Source organism: Silurus aristotelis, assembly GCF_946808225.1.
Source record: "Silurus aristotelis genome assembly, chromosome: 18".
Taxonomy (NCBI): Eukaryota; Metazoa; Chordata; class Actinopteri; order Siluriformes; family Siluridae; genus Silurus; species Silurus aristotelis.
This window is the reverse complement of record NC_139591.1, coordinates 8,298,124-8,312,543: the sequence shown is the minus strand read 5'-3', so window position 1 is coordinate 8,312,543 and position 14,420 is coordinate 8,298,124. Positions and strand designations below refer to the sequence as shown.

General features: G+C 37.6%; 1 protein-coding gene and 1 long non-coding RNA gene across 3 annotated transcripts; both read right to left on the bottom strand.

The window, feature by feature from the left end:
- Nucleotides 1–748: 748 nt before the first annotated feature.
- On the bottom strand, nucleotides 749–4,011 carry LOC310740651. The gene is made up of 3 exons (XR_014537702.1): nucleotides 3,888–4,011; nucleotides 2,311–2,463; nucleotides 749–1,950 (listed from the first exon to the last, which is right to left on the bottom strand). It is a non-coding gene; the product is annotated as an uncharacterized lncRNA (long non-coding RNA).
- Nucleotides 4,012–7,880: 3,869 nt separating this feature from the next.
- ets2 (v-ets avian erythroblastosis virus E26 oncogene homolog 2) lies at nucleotides 7,881–13,368 on the bottom strand. Of its 2 annotated transcripts, XR_014537929.1 has the most exons (10): nucleotides 13,147–13,342; nucleotides 12,661–12,726; nucleotides 11,837–11,957; nucleotides 11,505–11,624; nucleotides 11,186–11,386; nucleotides 10,688–10,903; nucleotides 10,316–10,579; nucleotides 10,100–10,218; nucleotides 9,198–10,000; nucleotides 7,881–9,148 (listed from the first exon to the last, which is right to left on the bottom strand). XR_014537929.1 is itself a non-coding variant. In XM_083569137.1 (9 exons), the coding sequence occupies exons 2-9, from the start codon at nucleotides 12,718–12,720 to the stop codon at nucleotides 9,785–9,787; spliced, it is 1,317 nt and encodes a 438-aa protein (XP_083425263.1). In that variant the 5' UTR covers nucleotides 12,721–12,726; nucleotides 13,147–13,368; the 3' UTR covers nucleotides 7,881–9,784. The 2 variants fall into 2 exon arrangements, 1 of the variants encoding a protein (XP_083425263.1); XM_083569137.1 differs by having other exon boundaries at nucleotides 7,881–10,000; nucleotides 13,147–13,368.
- Between the last annotated feature and the right edge of the window lie 1,052 nt (nucleotides 13,369–14,420).

Here is a 14,420-nt window from a genome sequence, read left to right as displayed (position 1 = left end):
GTTTGCTTTCAAGAGAAAAATTAGTTCTTTCTAAGTTTGCGTAAATGTTCTTTAGTCGAGCATTGTGGTTTGTGATGTTGGAATTTTTTTTTCTTACTTAATAAAAAAAAACGGAAGTACTGTTCGTAATAGTGCAAGCTGCAGCTCTCTGATATTTATAGCCGACAAATGATCAGAAAAGGCTTGACTTAATAATAAGTTGTAATAATTAAACAATTGTGCATTGGTAACATGAGCAGCAGTAATAACGAGTGAAAAAGGCAATGTTTTTGATACCCTTTACCCTTTTAACTTTACACAGTTTATTCTGTTATGAATTTGCCCTATTGCAAATATTACGCATATATATATATATATATATATATATATATATATATATATATATATATATATATATATATATATATATATATATATATACACACACACACACACACACACACACACACACACACACACACACACACACACACACACACACACACACATATGCACACATATATCATATATATATATAAATTTTTTTATAAGCATATTACGCATATATATATATATATATATATATATATATATATATATATATATATATATATATATATAAATATATATATATATATATATATATATATATATATATATATATATATATATATATATATATATATATATATATATATATATATATATATATATGTATGCATATATGCATATATGCATATATATATGCCAACAAGACATCTCCAGGAAACTAACCCTCATCCCTCCCATTCCAGATAAAGGCAGGCACTCTTACGGTAAGGCTGAGAAAATTGCTGTTAGGCTGGGTTAAACATTTGCTTCTTTGTCTTGCTCAGCCTTGAAAACAGCTGGAGCTCTGCCATGTTAAACAAACAGAGCAATCTGCTTTGATCAGGTGTATAATATGAGCCCTCCCACAAGTTAATGCTTGCGTGGGCGAGAGAGGCTTAAGAATGCCTCAGAAAGGCTGGGCCTCCAGTAAGAGCCGGTTCACTTCAAACTTTGTTTTGGCACATACTTTAACAAGTACCAACTGTGCTGTGATGTATTCAGGCATCCATTATAGGGGTGTTTAACTCATTTAAACTTAGATTCTTAATAACACAACAGTATTCTTTATTCACTTTTAAGTTCTAGTCAGTGTTGCTATGGTATATAAATATAGTCTGTTGTTTCTATATCCATATTTAAGTTGTAACTTTTATATATCTTTTTCAATAAGGAGTATACTTTTCTGTAATTCACTGACTTCAGCTCTTTTTTAAGTTGCAAGCGAAAAAGACCCCATTGTATCTAACCATGTAAATATTTTAGTTGTTTAATCTGTTCTGCTAGTTGTAGTTTATAACTGAATAAATTGGCAGTGCAAGAAACACCTATTACGGTGAAAGTAGGCATCCAACTTGTTTCCTAAAAAACCTTTAACTAGTTTCCATGACAACTTGACATCAATGGTCATTTTAAATTCATGGTGTAATTACATCCAGGAGAGCTTCCTGACAGTTAAAATATGTTTTCAATGGCCAGGTCAAAAAAAGATTCAATTGGCTCCATTGAAAGCCAGAGTTAATCTTTGAGTTCATACAAAATCTATTGCCTTGCAATTAGAAGAAAAGACGTGGTCCTAGGTTTTTGTAACTTTAATGTTTAACTTTTTTTTTTTACATTTGAAAGTTATTACTGGGTGGCCTGCACTGGGAAATATTTCTGTTACACAGTACTGGGGTTCTTGTGCTTGGATTAGTGTCTATATCTTCTCTCCATGTGTCCATACCAAACATGCTATTTAGTTGATTGGATTTAGTGAATGTGTATGTGTCTAGTTGCTTGTGATGGACTAGATCTTTTATTGTATTCTAGTTTCCCATCCATGTGTTACTGCTATTCCCAATCTTTGGATCCACTGGATCGCTGACCAGCATAAGGTGGTTACTGAAGAGAAATAAAAGAAAAATCACTGGTACTTTTCAATAGCTACAAGTTAAAATCCTATGGTTTGAAATGTAAGGATATTCTTACTAATCTTATTATTAGACAGTACTACCATGTACATATGGGTAAATTTAGTGAAATCTGTCAGTGTTGAGCACTTAGTTGGGATTACTATTTGCTTATAATCCAAGACTTTGGCTGTAAAAAGTTTGTTAGGGGCTTCTTGCTTGGCATTGTGTGTGTGTGTGTGTGTGTGTGTGTGTGTGTGTGTGTGTGTGTGTGTGTGTGTGTGTGTGTGGGTGTATGTGTGTGTGTGTGTGGGTGTGTGTGTGTGTGAGTGTGTGTGTGTTAGACGCTGACTCAGTCTGGCTATAATCCAGGTCTGCATACTCTGCGGCTTGCTCGGGAGGAGGAGAAACTGCAGTGACGTTCATGTCCATGCCGACGGTGCTTTCTCAAGTAACAGCTTGCAGTTTAAGTAAGCAGCCAGGGGGTGAACTTTGTTGCTAAAGCCTGGCAATTACACAAAAGCAACAGCCTGTAAAATTCCACATACTGAATGAATTTACTGTTTACTTCAGTTATACAAATGTGCTTTGAAAGCATGTATGGAATGCAGGCCTTTAACATTTACCACAGTGAGAATTTTCCATAAACTTTAACACTTAATTGTGTGAACTCTAAAACAACATATCAGTAGTTAAGCATGATGCTGGTTCTGTGAATCCTAGATAATCAACAGAGATTCATGGTTAGAATCACTATAATGGATTTACTGTTATACAGCCAGCATTCCTTGGAAACTTGGACATTCTTGTGATGTTGGTGGTGGTTTCAAATGACAGGTAAACCTGATGGTTATCCAGGTAACCCTGATGGTTATCCAGGTAACCCCGTGTTTACAGTATCACACTTACCTATGTAGCTAATATTCTATTTCAAATCTCCCAAACACTAACATAGGTGGATAACCAATGCCATACTGTTATGAGGAAATGACACATTGGATTGCTAACATTTTCCATGCACATCCCAAACACTTCCTGTTTTTTTTTTTAACAATGTATAATAATCATGGAATCTAACACTATGCTCCATTGTGTTAACTTAAACACTGCCTGATACACTTTGCTTTATTTACTTGCCAAACTTGCAATTCAGTGGAAGATTATTGAGAAACTGGAAGTGCATAGTGCAACAGTTTTGAAGAAAAAAATAACATTTAGTGGTAGAACACTGCCGTCTACGAGCAAAATTTGCATTCAATATATATGTAAAAATAAATAATGTTGAACATGTACTCCTCTACAAATCAATCGATAACAATTAAGTTTTAAATGGTTTTAAAATAATGCATTTTAGGATTATACACTAATTAAATTAATAACTGTAGATCTCTATGCTCTACAGATTTCATACAGATTTTCATTTCAGGTTTCATTCATTGATGTCCATTTCCTGTCCTTGGGAAATGATGAGTGTCAAGTGTCAAAAGTTAGGGAGATGTTAAAATAAACCTAATACCTAATAATAAGTTAGCAAATTACTGACCTAAATTTTCACTTTCTGGAATCGATATTAACGTTTGAAAAATATTGCAATTTTATATTTACCCTAGAGACACATTTATTTGTTATTTAACACTGGAGAAAATAGCACATTTATCATTTTTTACCCAAATATTGATACTTTAATTTTGTCTGTTGTATTTATTAATTCCTACATTTTAAGATAATTATTGTATTGCCTGATGCTTAAAAAAAAACTACTTAGGCATAAATACAGATGCCATAGAAAGCAGATATTTACTCAAGGCCTTTAATACATGAATCAGTAATTGGAAAGCTTCCTAGTGAGCAGTCCTCCATACTGCAAAGCATAACACAAATTAATACAGCAAAGTTGAGGCAGATTTTGAAGCAGTTATTGTGACTCACTAAATTCTTAGTGGGAGGGTTGGTGTGAGATGTGAATGGTTGCTACTGTTAAACATTTTGTGCCTGCAGTAACAAAGCAGCTCTGAATGCTTTGCTGTGTTTTAGATGACCTGAATGATCTTTAATGTAAAACAAGTATAAGATTGAGCACATCTGCAACAACAAAACCACAATGCAAAGTGTGTAATCAGCAGTCAAAATGAAACTGCACATGACAGCAAGAACAGATTCAAACAATTATCCAGTAAGAATATGATTTACTGTCACATTATGTTGAGTAAATACAGTATATATCAATAAATACAGTATATATAAGATTTTATACAAGGAATGCAGCGTTATCAAGTTATGTAACAAAATAACATGCATTTTCACATAGTGGACACAACTTTTCATTAAATTTTTTTTCATTGTGTTTATAGTCCAAGATGCCCATGCAAAAGTCTTCTTCTCCTTTTTTTGACTGCTCCCATTAGGGGTCGCCACAGCGGATCATCAGTCTCCATACCACCCTGTCCTCTACATCTGCGTCTTTCAAACAAACTACCTGCATGTCTTTCCTCACCATATTCATAAACCTCCTCCTTGGAATGGAGAAGAAGTTTGCTGGTACCGATCTGAGCCCTTTCCTGTTTGCAGTGGTGATGGACAGGTTGACGGACGAGGTCAGACAGGAGTCTCCCTGGACTATGATGTTTGCGGATGGTATTGTGATTTGTTGTGAGAGTAGGGAGCAGGTTGAGAAGAGCCTGGAGAGGTGGAGATATGCGCTGGAGAGAAGGGAAATGAAACTCAGTAGAAGTAAGACAGAATAAATGTGTGTGAATGAGAGGGAGGGCAGTGGAGTTGTGCGGTTGTAGGGAGAAGAGGTGGAGAAGATGGAGGAATTCAGGTACCTGGGGTCAAAGTAATGGAGAGTGTGTTAGAGAACTGAAGAAAAGAGTGCAGGCAGGGTGGAGTGGGTGAAGAAGAGTGACAGGAGTGATGTATAATAGTAGGGTATTTGCAAAAATGAAAGGGAAAGTTTATAGGGCTGTGGTGAGACCTGCGATGTTGTATGGATTAGAGACAGTGGCACTGAGTAAAAGACAAGAGGTGGAGCAGGAGGTAGCAGAGCTGAAGATGTTGAGGTTTTCGTTGGGAGTGACGAGGATGGATAAGATTAGAAATGAGTTTATTAGAGGAACAGCGCATGTAGGATGTTTTGGAGACAAGGTGAGGGAGGCGAGATTGAGATGGTTTAGACATGTGCAGAGGAGGGACATGAATTATATTGGTAGAAGAATGCTGAGGATGGAGCCACCAGGTAGGAGGAAAAGAGGAAGGCCAAGGAGGAGGTTCATGGATGTGGTAAGGTAGTTGTACATGCAGGTAGTTGGTGTAAAAGAGGCAGATGTAGAGGACAGGGTGGTATGGAGACAGATGATCCGCTGTGGCGACCCCTAATGGGAGCAGCCGAAAGAAGAAGAAGAAGATTCATAAACCTCCTCCTTGGGCTTTCTCTCTTCCTCCCTCCTGGCTGTTCCATCCTAAGCATTCTCCTACCGATATACCCCATGTCCCTCCTTTGCACATGTCCAAACCATCTCAATCGTGCCTCCCTCACCTTGTCTCCAAAACATCCTACATGTGCAGTTCCTCTAATAAACTCATTTTTAATCCTGTCCATCTTCATCACTCCGAATGAAAATATCAGCATCTTCAATTCTGCCACCTCCAGCTCCACCTCCTGTCTTTTAGTCCATGCCACTGTCTTTAAACACTGTCTTCAATTCTCGATGCAATCCAACCTCTACCTTGGGCCAGTCTGTCATTCCTACTGCACAATTCACTGCTGTCACACTTTACTTATACATGTCCTGTTCTCTAGAGCCACAAACACACAATGCAATTCCTTCTGACCTTCTCTATACTTCTCCATCAACATTCTCAAAGCAAAAATTGCATCTGTAGTGCTTTTCCTTTACATGAAACCATACCTATGAGACATGCAAAAGTAATTTGTGGAAATAAGGCTTAATTTAGCACAGCTATCTTACTTCTTCTTCTTCATGTCTACTGTAGTTAACAAAGTTTACTGACATATACATAACTGTCATATATACATTAGTGATGCAAATTCAGTGATTTGACATTTTTAAAAATTATGATGCTAAGGAAAAATAAATCATAACAGGACCATGTCTGATTACACATAATGCCTGTGAACAACTGTATCCCTAGAAACAGAAAAACATTTCACCACAGATAGTTACATCATCGGATAAAATGGCTGTACATGGACTGCTTTAGATCACACACTGGGGAAAAATATTTACTTCAACTCAGCTTGCAGGCTCTCTCACCAAACATGCTCTGCTCTCCATGTGCCTGTCCTTCAGCTGAACAGCATTTATTAATCCTGAATAGTGCACATGGGGCTGCTGAATCAAAAATGAAGTGTGTGTGTGTGTGTGTGTGTGTGTGTGTGTGTGTGTGTGTGTGTGTGTGTGTGTGTGTGTGTGAGTGAGTGAGAGATAGAGGGAGAGGGAGAGCTTTAAAATAAAATAAAAAGAACTAAAGGACAGAGCTTTTCTTCAATTGGAGGTGTTCTCTGTTAAGGCCTTCAGCTTTTGTTATGGGTCATGAGCATAGCTTAATGTTAGTTTTTTTGTCTGTCAATAACACTTACTGTCAATATTTTACCTATCAATCACTGCACTGCTGTATTGTTACATCCTAGCTATTATAAATTACTGCTGAAATAAAAAAAACACACATATAGCGCATATTCACTGGCTTTAGTGTTTGGTATAAATCAAGTGGTATAATGCTTTGCCTTGGCAGGAGACTTAGCTGCTTAGTTTAATAACGCATTATAACAGCTTAATAATAGATAGCTTGCTAGTAAACCTGCTAGTATTTCTGGCATGGTGTCTAGGGCTATTGGGTTTGAGTTGAAACATTAATCACATCAATCAGTATAAAGCATGTTGTAGATATTCATTGCATTCATTTGCATTTTATTTGACTATTTAGTGATGATTTCATGTGACAGATGGTGCTTAATGTAACAGAACAGGGATTACATCAGGTGGTTTCTTTCAGTATTGAGACACACACACACACACACACACACACACACACACACACACACACACACACACACACACACACACACACACACACACCCCAAAACTCCTAAAGCATGGATCACTCACTACATGCGATATTCATAACACTGACTGTGCACTTGTGTCAAGCATTCACTTGCACCTTCTCCTAGCTTGCATGTGTTTGGATGAGTTGAAGATTGTGTTATGTTAAGTGTAAGACCCATTGCTGTTTGGGAGAAATGAGAAATGATCCAGTACAAGAAAACACAGATGTAATTCTACATACAAATATATTCATAGTCGCTTCTATCTTTTCAATATTTATTATATTTCATTTGGTATTATTAAGGGTGTGTTAGCTCAGTGGTTAAAGCTCTGGGTTGCTGATTGGAAGGTTGAGGATTCAAGCCCCAATATTGCCATGCTGCCACTGTTGGGCCCTTGCAGAAGGCCCTTAACCTGTGATCCAGGAGCACAGTATCATCTCTGACCCCAGCTTCTTAACATCACTTTGATATGCAAATAAATAATTGTACTGTGCCGTAATGTATATGTGACAAGTAAATGCATCGATATAATCTTCATTTAAAATCCATTCTTTTATATTAATATATTAATATGATGAGGTCTGGTAATGGCTACTTTTTACTTAAGTACATGTCAAAGTGAAAAAGTATAGTCAGTACTTCAACTTTTACCAGAGTCCATTAAAACATAAGTATCTGTGCTTCTATTTGAGTAAAAGATGTGTGTACTTTTGCCATTTGAGTACTACCATAAAATAAAGTCTATAACACAATAAATCGTGCATGTAAAAAAAAAGAGGAAAGTTTATAATACTTTCTGAACCCAGTTTAATATTCAAAACAAAGGAAGCTTTAAACAACAGGCACAAATGTAAAGGTTTTTAAACATTTTATTTTACAACAGCACAAAAGTGTCACCAGAGTGATACATGTGTTTGGACTGCCAAGAATGCACTATAAAGTAATTTTTACATCAGTGAGTAAAGCCTGACACAACCGTAGGCTTTGTGCCAAAAAATAAATTATTAATAATAATAATAATAATAATAATAATAAAAAAGTACAGTTTTATTCCAATTAACATTCTGTTCAGTAGTAAGGTGCAATCTCTGTTCATTCAACATCCCGATTTGGTCACTGAAGGTAGCCTCTTTTTTTGTCTCTCGTTTATCCCTGTCTTTGCCTGTTTTCCCATAATCACACTTATTATACAGAATTACTCTAGGATTAATTCCTATCTTTAAAAAACTTTTTATCTGTTACATTTTGCACCATTTCGATGAGCTGGTGGCGCCATATTGCTATTTATTTCCTTTACTCTCTGTTTCTCTAATGCTATTTTTGACACATTGTACCAGAAAAGTGCACAACCCATAAAATATTGCAAAACAATATAACACAAAGGGTTTATGTAGAAAAATAATTTTATAAACATACAAAGACAAGAATATTTGTTTATGGTTAAACAGTTTCACAAAACAAGTTCAAATAGCAACACATCTTCAGTTCGCCTTTGTATAAACATACATACCTTGTGTATAGTTAAGATTGGGACATGAGCCCCTTCATGACTGTTTACATTTTCAAATCTGTCATTATATGATCCTATCATATCATTTCCCTTTTCCAGTTAATATCCAGTAATGGTAAGAGCAGTAATTAAATACATCCAACACAATTGTAGTTATCAAAATACTATGTACATATGAAAACTAACAACAACAAAAATATATAAAAAAATCAAGAGTTGTAGAATCCTCTGAGTGCCTATATGGCTTTGATTTCAATAAATAAATACTGACATAAAAAAGATAAATAAAGCTTATAGCAAATAACAGATGTTGATAGAAGGTACAATACAGTTTAATATATATTTAAAAAAGAAAACATTCTGTTGCTGTTTCAAACTCTGATATAAATCCTTGTAGACAAATTTTACTGGTGTTTTGTCTACCAATGAACCTTAATGCAAGATTATTGACAATCTGTAATAAAATTAAATTCTGACACTGGTATGTCACTTTGGCCTTTGCAAAAAACAAAAAACAAAACAATGTACCCGGATACAAAATGTGCCCAGTCAAGCAACTGCAATCAAAAGCATTTAAATAAATTAGACTATTTTATTTACAATCATGGTCTATTCAAAATAAAGATCTGCGTAAAACTGCAAAAGACAAAAAACAAACAAACAAACAAAAAAACCACACCACATGCACAGACCTACTGTTTTGTACTTGGCTGATATGCGCGATGCCTCGCTAGTAACAGAGGAAACGTGCAAGACTGGCATTTAAAGCACTTAGCAATTCTGTAAAGGCAACAGCATTTGTTATATAAACAACAGTCTCAATACAGTGTGCTACCCAGGCACTCTGTTTGCTCTGCCAACATAAAAATATTCTGTAAAAGCCTCTCCATACTGTTCTCGTTTAGCCTAAACACATTCCTGACAAACTCTGAACAATCAGCTCTGCTGGTAGAAAAATAGCACAGCGTTTTTTTTTAAAGAGAATTTCATATCTGTGTAGCTTATAAAGGATGAAACTGTCATTTTGCAGAAGTTCTGTCTCACTCAAATGTGGCAATCGTAAAGATCCAGAGCCGTGTTGTGCTCCAGACAAAGCCGAGAAAATGGCACAGAGTGGTGCAGAGGCTTCAAATGCAGCTCCGTCATTCAGGACAAGGAACTTTAAAGAGCCCGACTGTAGCAGTGGACAACATGGGGCACTTCCCCTTCTCTATTAAACACACCTCCTAGAGGCATTTGCTTAGTTCAGTCCTCAGTGTCAGGCTGAACTCCCAGCATGCCGTGCAACTCTTCAGCGGCGTAGCCCAGGAGGTTCTGCAGGTCACAAACAAAGCGGTACACGTAGCGCTTGCCAGCTGTTTTGTGGATAATGTTCTTGTCATAGTAGTAGCGAAGGCCACGGCTGAGCTTCTCGTAGTTCATCTTGGGCTTGTTCTTGCGGCGGCCCCAGCGACGCGCCACCTGCAGATCACAAAATGTTAGAATCGAATATTTTTTAGCATAGAACTAGGTATACATATTAATCTGATTAAGTAAAAACCTTTGTGCTAACTCTCGTACCTCATCAGGGTCGGTGAGTTTGAACTCCCAGCCATCTCCAGTCCAGCTAATGATGCCCTGGCAGGTTGTATCAGTCAGCAGCTCCAGCAGAAACTGCCACAGCTGGATAGGGCCACTTCCTATGAAGAGCAACACAGGAACAGCATGGGTTTAATCAGAGACAGAAAGTAAAGAAAACATTCAAGATTTAATGAAAGACACAAATTTATCACTCACCGGTGAATCCAGCAAGCACTGCAGCAGGAATGACAGGCTTGCCCTGCTCCAGCGGCTCGTTTCTCTCCTGTACATAGTCTTTGAAGGACCGGCCCTGTTTGCCCAGGCTCAGCGGCACTGCGCTGTACTCGTCATCAAAACTGTCATAAGATGGCACACGCTGGGTGTCGGCCAAGGATGACTGACTGCCCCATGAGTGCAGGACACGCTCAGATCCCTCCACACTGTCCACACTCTCAATAGAGGTCTGCTCATGGGATGAGACTGTAGGATGAAACACACCAGTTAGAACATTTTTAATATAGCCATCATAATGATCTTATAGGGTGTAAGCAGACTGGTTGATTTAAGGACACAGTTTATTAGACTCACAGTGTGTGTTAAAGCGTGACTGGGCTTTGCCATTCGGGAATTCCTGGCTGATGCAACTAACATTCACCGTACTCAGCTGAGGTTTGGGGAACATGGAGAAGTCTGGCCCAGATATCAGAGGGGCAGAACTATCTGGGGCCTCAAATAGCTCCCGTAAAAGGCTACTTGTGCTGTCTGATGCCTGCAGTACATACTGTTTGTCCTCCACACTGGAACCTTAAGAGAAAAACACATTCGATTAGAGTTTGTTTCAACTAAAGAGAAACACTATAAAAGGTTGCTCTGGGGTTCAAATTTCTGGCTCTGCTAACATTTTATTGACTAAATGTTAACACAAAAGTGTACTGAGAATGTTCATTAATAAATATTAAAAATAAAATTATCTTATAGCAGTTTGAGAAATCACCATGTAGTACTGAAATATATCTTAATCACCTATTTGAAAAGGAATCTACTATTTTCAGTTGATAATACTTTTTGCAAGAGAAGAGTCTTTACCTCTCATCATCTGTTCAAGATGCTCCCAAAGAATATCGCCCACGAAATCTGGAGCTAGATCCAAGAAACCATCTTTCCCCAGGTCACACAACTCCTGGCCGCTCATATCGAACTTGAAGAAGTTCACATTGGTGAGGCTGAACTCATCAGAAACCCAGTGCAGCCACTGTTGGACATGCTGCTTGTTCCATTTCCTGGGGTCTAATAGACAAATACAGAAGTGCAAAACGTTAACATGGAGTGAATGGAGTTCGTTACATCTTTCGTCTTTCACTTTTTATTACGCCTAAACAGTTTTAGTAACCCAAGAGTGACTCACTGTTAGAGATGCCCCAGATGCATTGGACTTTCCTGAAACCATTGAAACTGTCTTTTAGAGCCTGGCTCATCACTGCTTTGCTGCAGGGAGTCAAAAGTGGTACAGAGCATGGTCCTAGGTCTGAAAAATCATGAGATGAAAGATATGAATAAACAAATCACAAGTCACAATAAAACATCTTTAGGTTGTCATTTTCATTTTAAAATTTTACTAATTTATTTTTAACAGATTGTGCACAGCACCATTCATGGATACTTCTTAGTGTAATTGAATCCTGTATACAGCATAATACTGTCAATATTATCTTCTCCTAAGATTCTTTGGTCTCCTACCTTGTGGAGCACAGTCGAAACCTGACGGGACTTCCTGAGCCGCCTGCTCCTGCTGCACTAATGGGTAAAACCCAGAAAAGAGAGACATAGGGTCTTCGAATAGCTCCAAAGCTACCTGCCTCTGTAAAAAATAAAAATAACAATAATAAGCATTGCTTTATGAACATGATTGAGTGCCACATTATTGCTGTACCACACTAAAGGTCTATCATGTTGTCAAGCTATTTGGGTTCGAAGTGGGTTCAAAAATTATTTTTACTGTAGAATCAATAACAAAAAGCAATAAAAAGCAATGAATCTTTGAACTTCACAATGTCTGCTGCAAGTCATACAGGTATGGTATGCACCGATAACACACAAATAGGAAACAGCCCAGAGGGCACTCCCTTTTCACACAGATATCATTACACAAGCGTGAACAGACTGACGGACCATATTTGGGTTTCCTGTTCCGTGTCAGTCAGGCTGCGCGTGGGCAGAGCGTCCAATCAGGACGCAGAAGCGCTACACTTCAGAATCATATTAAAACCTGTCCTGTTCCCTTTAGATTAGATTAAGATTAGATTAGACCTACTGTTCAGCGGCCAAACTAAGCTTCATACACTCGTTATTTTGCATTTGCTCCTTATCCTCCATGAGTGAAGATTTGATTTATCAATAATAAAATTATAAATGCGGAAATGACAGTCCAGACGAATCGTTATATCTGATGAGGACACATCTGATCCGTTCAATGATTTATCAGAAGTGTGAATTCACTTCATATGCACACAGAGAGAGAGTTTCCGAAATCTTGAAAGAAAACCAAGCCATGTGGTCCGTACCTTCAGGCATCGATAACCCGTTGACAGAGGGGTCACTTGGTCCATACTGAGATCACACATTGCGCTCTGCAAAATAAGCAAGAAAAAAAAGCATTAAGTCTCATTTCATCAAGGATTTTTCATAGAAGCGTCGTTTTTCCTAAATTTCTTATTTTTTTGTGTTTGGGGTTTGTTGTAGTGACTCATCAGGCGACCATCATCAGGTCGGAAATACTGTGAAAATAATCCGAACGACCACCGCGGCACATTTATTACACATTCCGGCTGAGACACATCATGCAATTCATATCACCATGCATGTAAAACTCAACAAAAAAGTCAAATAAACGATCAAAAAACGACTACTTTAAATACGGTTCTTTTTTTTTAAATACGCAATGGCGACCCCTAATGGGAGAAGCCGAAAGAAGAAGAATAATAGGGTTGCCGAAACCAGAGAAGCCGTAATCGTCCCTAACGCCTTCCAACAAGCCCGAGTCTACTAACCTGTTGAATGTTTGTCCAAGCTATGTCCAATAACAAAGTGTCAAAAGCGCTGTTTCTAAGCAAGCTTTAGTCCTTCCTGATGTTATGCTTCGGTAGTAATCCCGGGGATGATCGCCGCCTTGACTCCGAGCACCGAGGCGTTTATGATAACATACGCAGAGCCGCTTACTGAATGAAGCAGGACGCGTCTCTCTCCGCTCTTAACAGCAGAAATTTGGTGGGGCCACGGCGCGTCTCGACTCCGCCTCCCGTATATAAACTGATCACGTGGTGCTTGTTCCCTTGGCTTCATTAACAATAATATGACAATCGCTCACTCAAGAACTACGGTCTGGAAATTGTACAGAAACATAATTTTAGATTATTTTTTAAATGTTGATAAGTAATATATAAGAGCCTGGATCAGACAGTAACTCTGGCTGCAAGATGAATATGAATGCCCTCATGATCCCACCTTTTGCTGTTTTAATGATCTGTGTGTTCATGTCCTGCTAGTCAAAACTCGATCCAAAAATTAGCCACATTTATTATATTTACTTATTTTATTTTACTCACACATTTATATCATTGATTTAGTATTTTAAGACTAAACCTCCTGACTAGAAAGGTATTGGTCATGAAAGGATAAAGGATAACATTTTTTTACATGTCACATGTACCTTACAGCACCGTGAAATTCTTTCGCTGCATATCCCAGTGATGTTAGGAAGCTGGATTTAGAGCAGAGGGTCGGCTATGATACAGCAATCCTGGAGCACAGAGGGGTAAGGGCCTTGCTCAAAGGGCCCAAGCCTGGCAGCGTGAACCCCTGACCTTCTGATCAGTAACCCAGAGCCTTAATCACTGAGTAAGTGTTACTGATTATATGGCAGACATCTAGATAGATAGATAGATAGATAGATAGATAGATAGATAGATAGATAGATAGATAGATAGATAGATAGATAGATAGATAGATAGATAGATAGATAGATAGATAGATAGTTTAACTTTAGCACAGATGGATTTGTAGGTAGACAGATGGATAGATCACTTTATTCATGACATTGGGAAAATATAAATAAACTAAAAGGAGTAAGAAAAGAAGAGCTGGAGAAGTCAAAACTGAAATACATTTAAATATAAAAACCTAATAAAAGTTTAAAAAAAAAAAAAAAAAAAAAAAAAGGATCTCTTGAAAAGTAATGTGAATCAGAAGTAATGTGTACTGCATGCATTTGCTTATGTGAGTATGTGTGTTGACACTTAACCCCTTTTGTGAGGAACAACAGGCA

Coding starts and splice junctions, on each gene's coding strand:
- ets2 (XM_083569137.1), bottom strand. CDS start 12,720: ATGTGTGATCTCAGTATGGACCAAGTGACCCCTCTGTCAACGGGTTAT. Junction 10,904..11,185: donor TCTTGAACAGATGATGAGAG/GTAAAGACTCTT, acceptor TTTTCTCTTAAG/GTTCCAGTGTGGAGGACAAA. Junction 10,219..10,315: donor AGTGCTTGCTGGATTCACCG/GTGAGTGATAAA, acceptor TGCTCTTCATAG/GAAGTGGCCCTATCCAGCTG.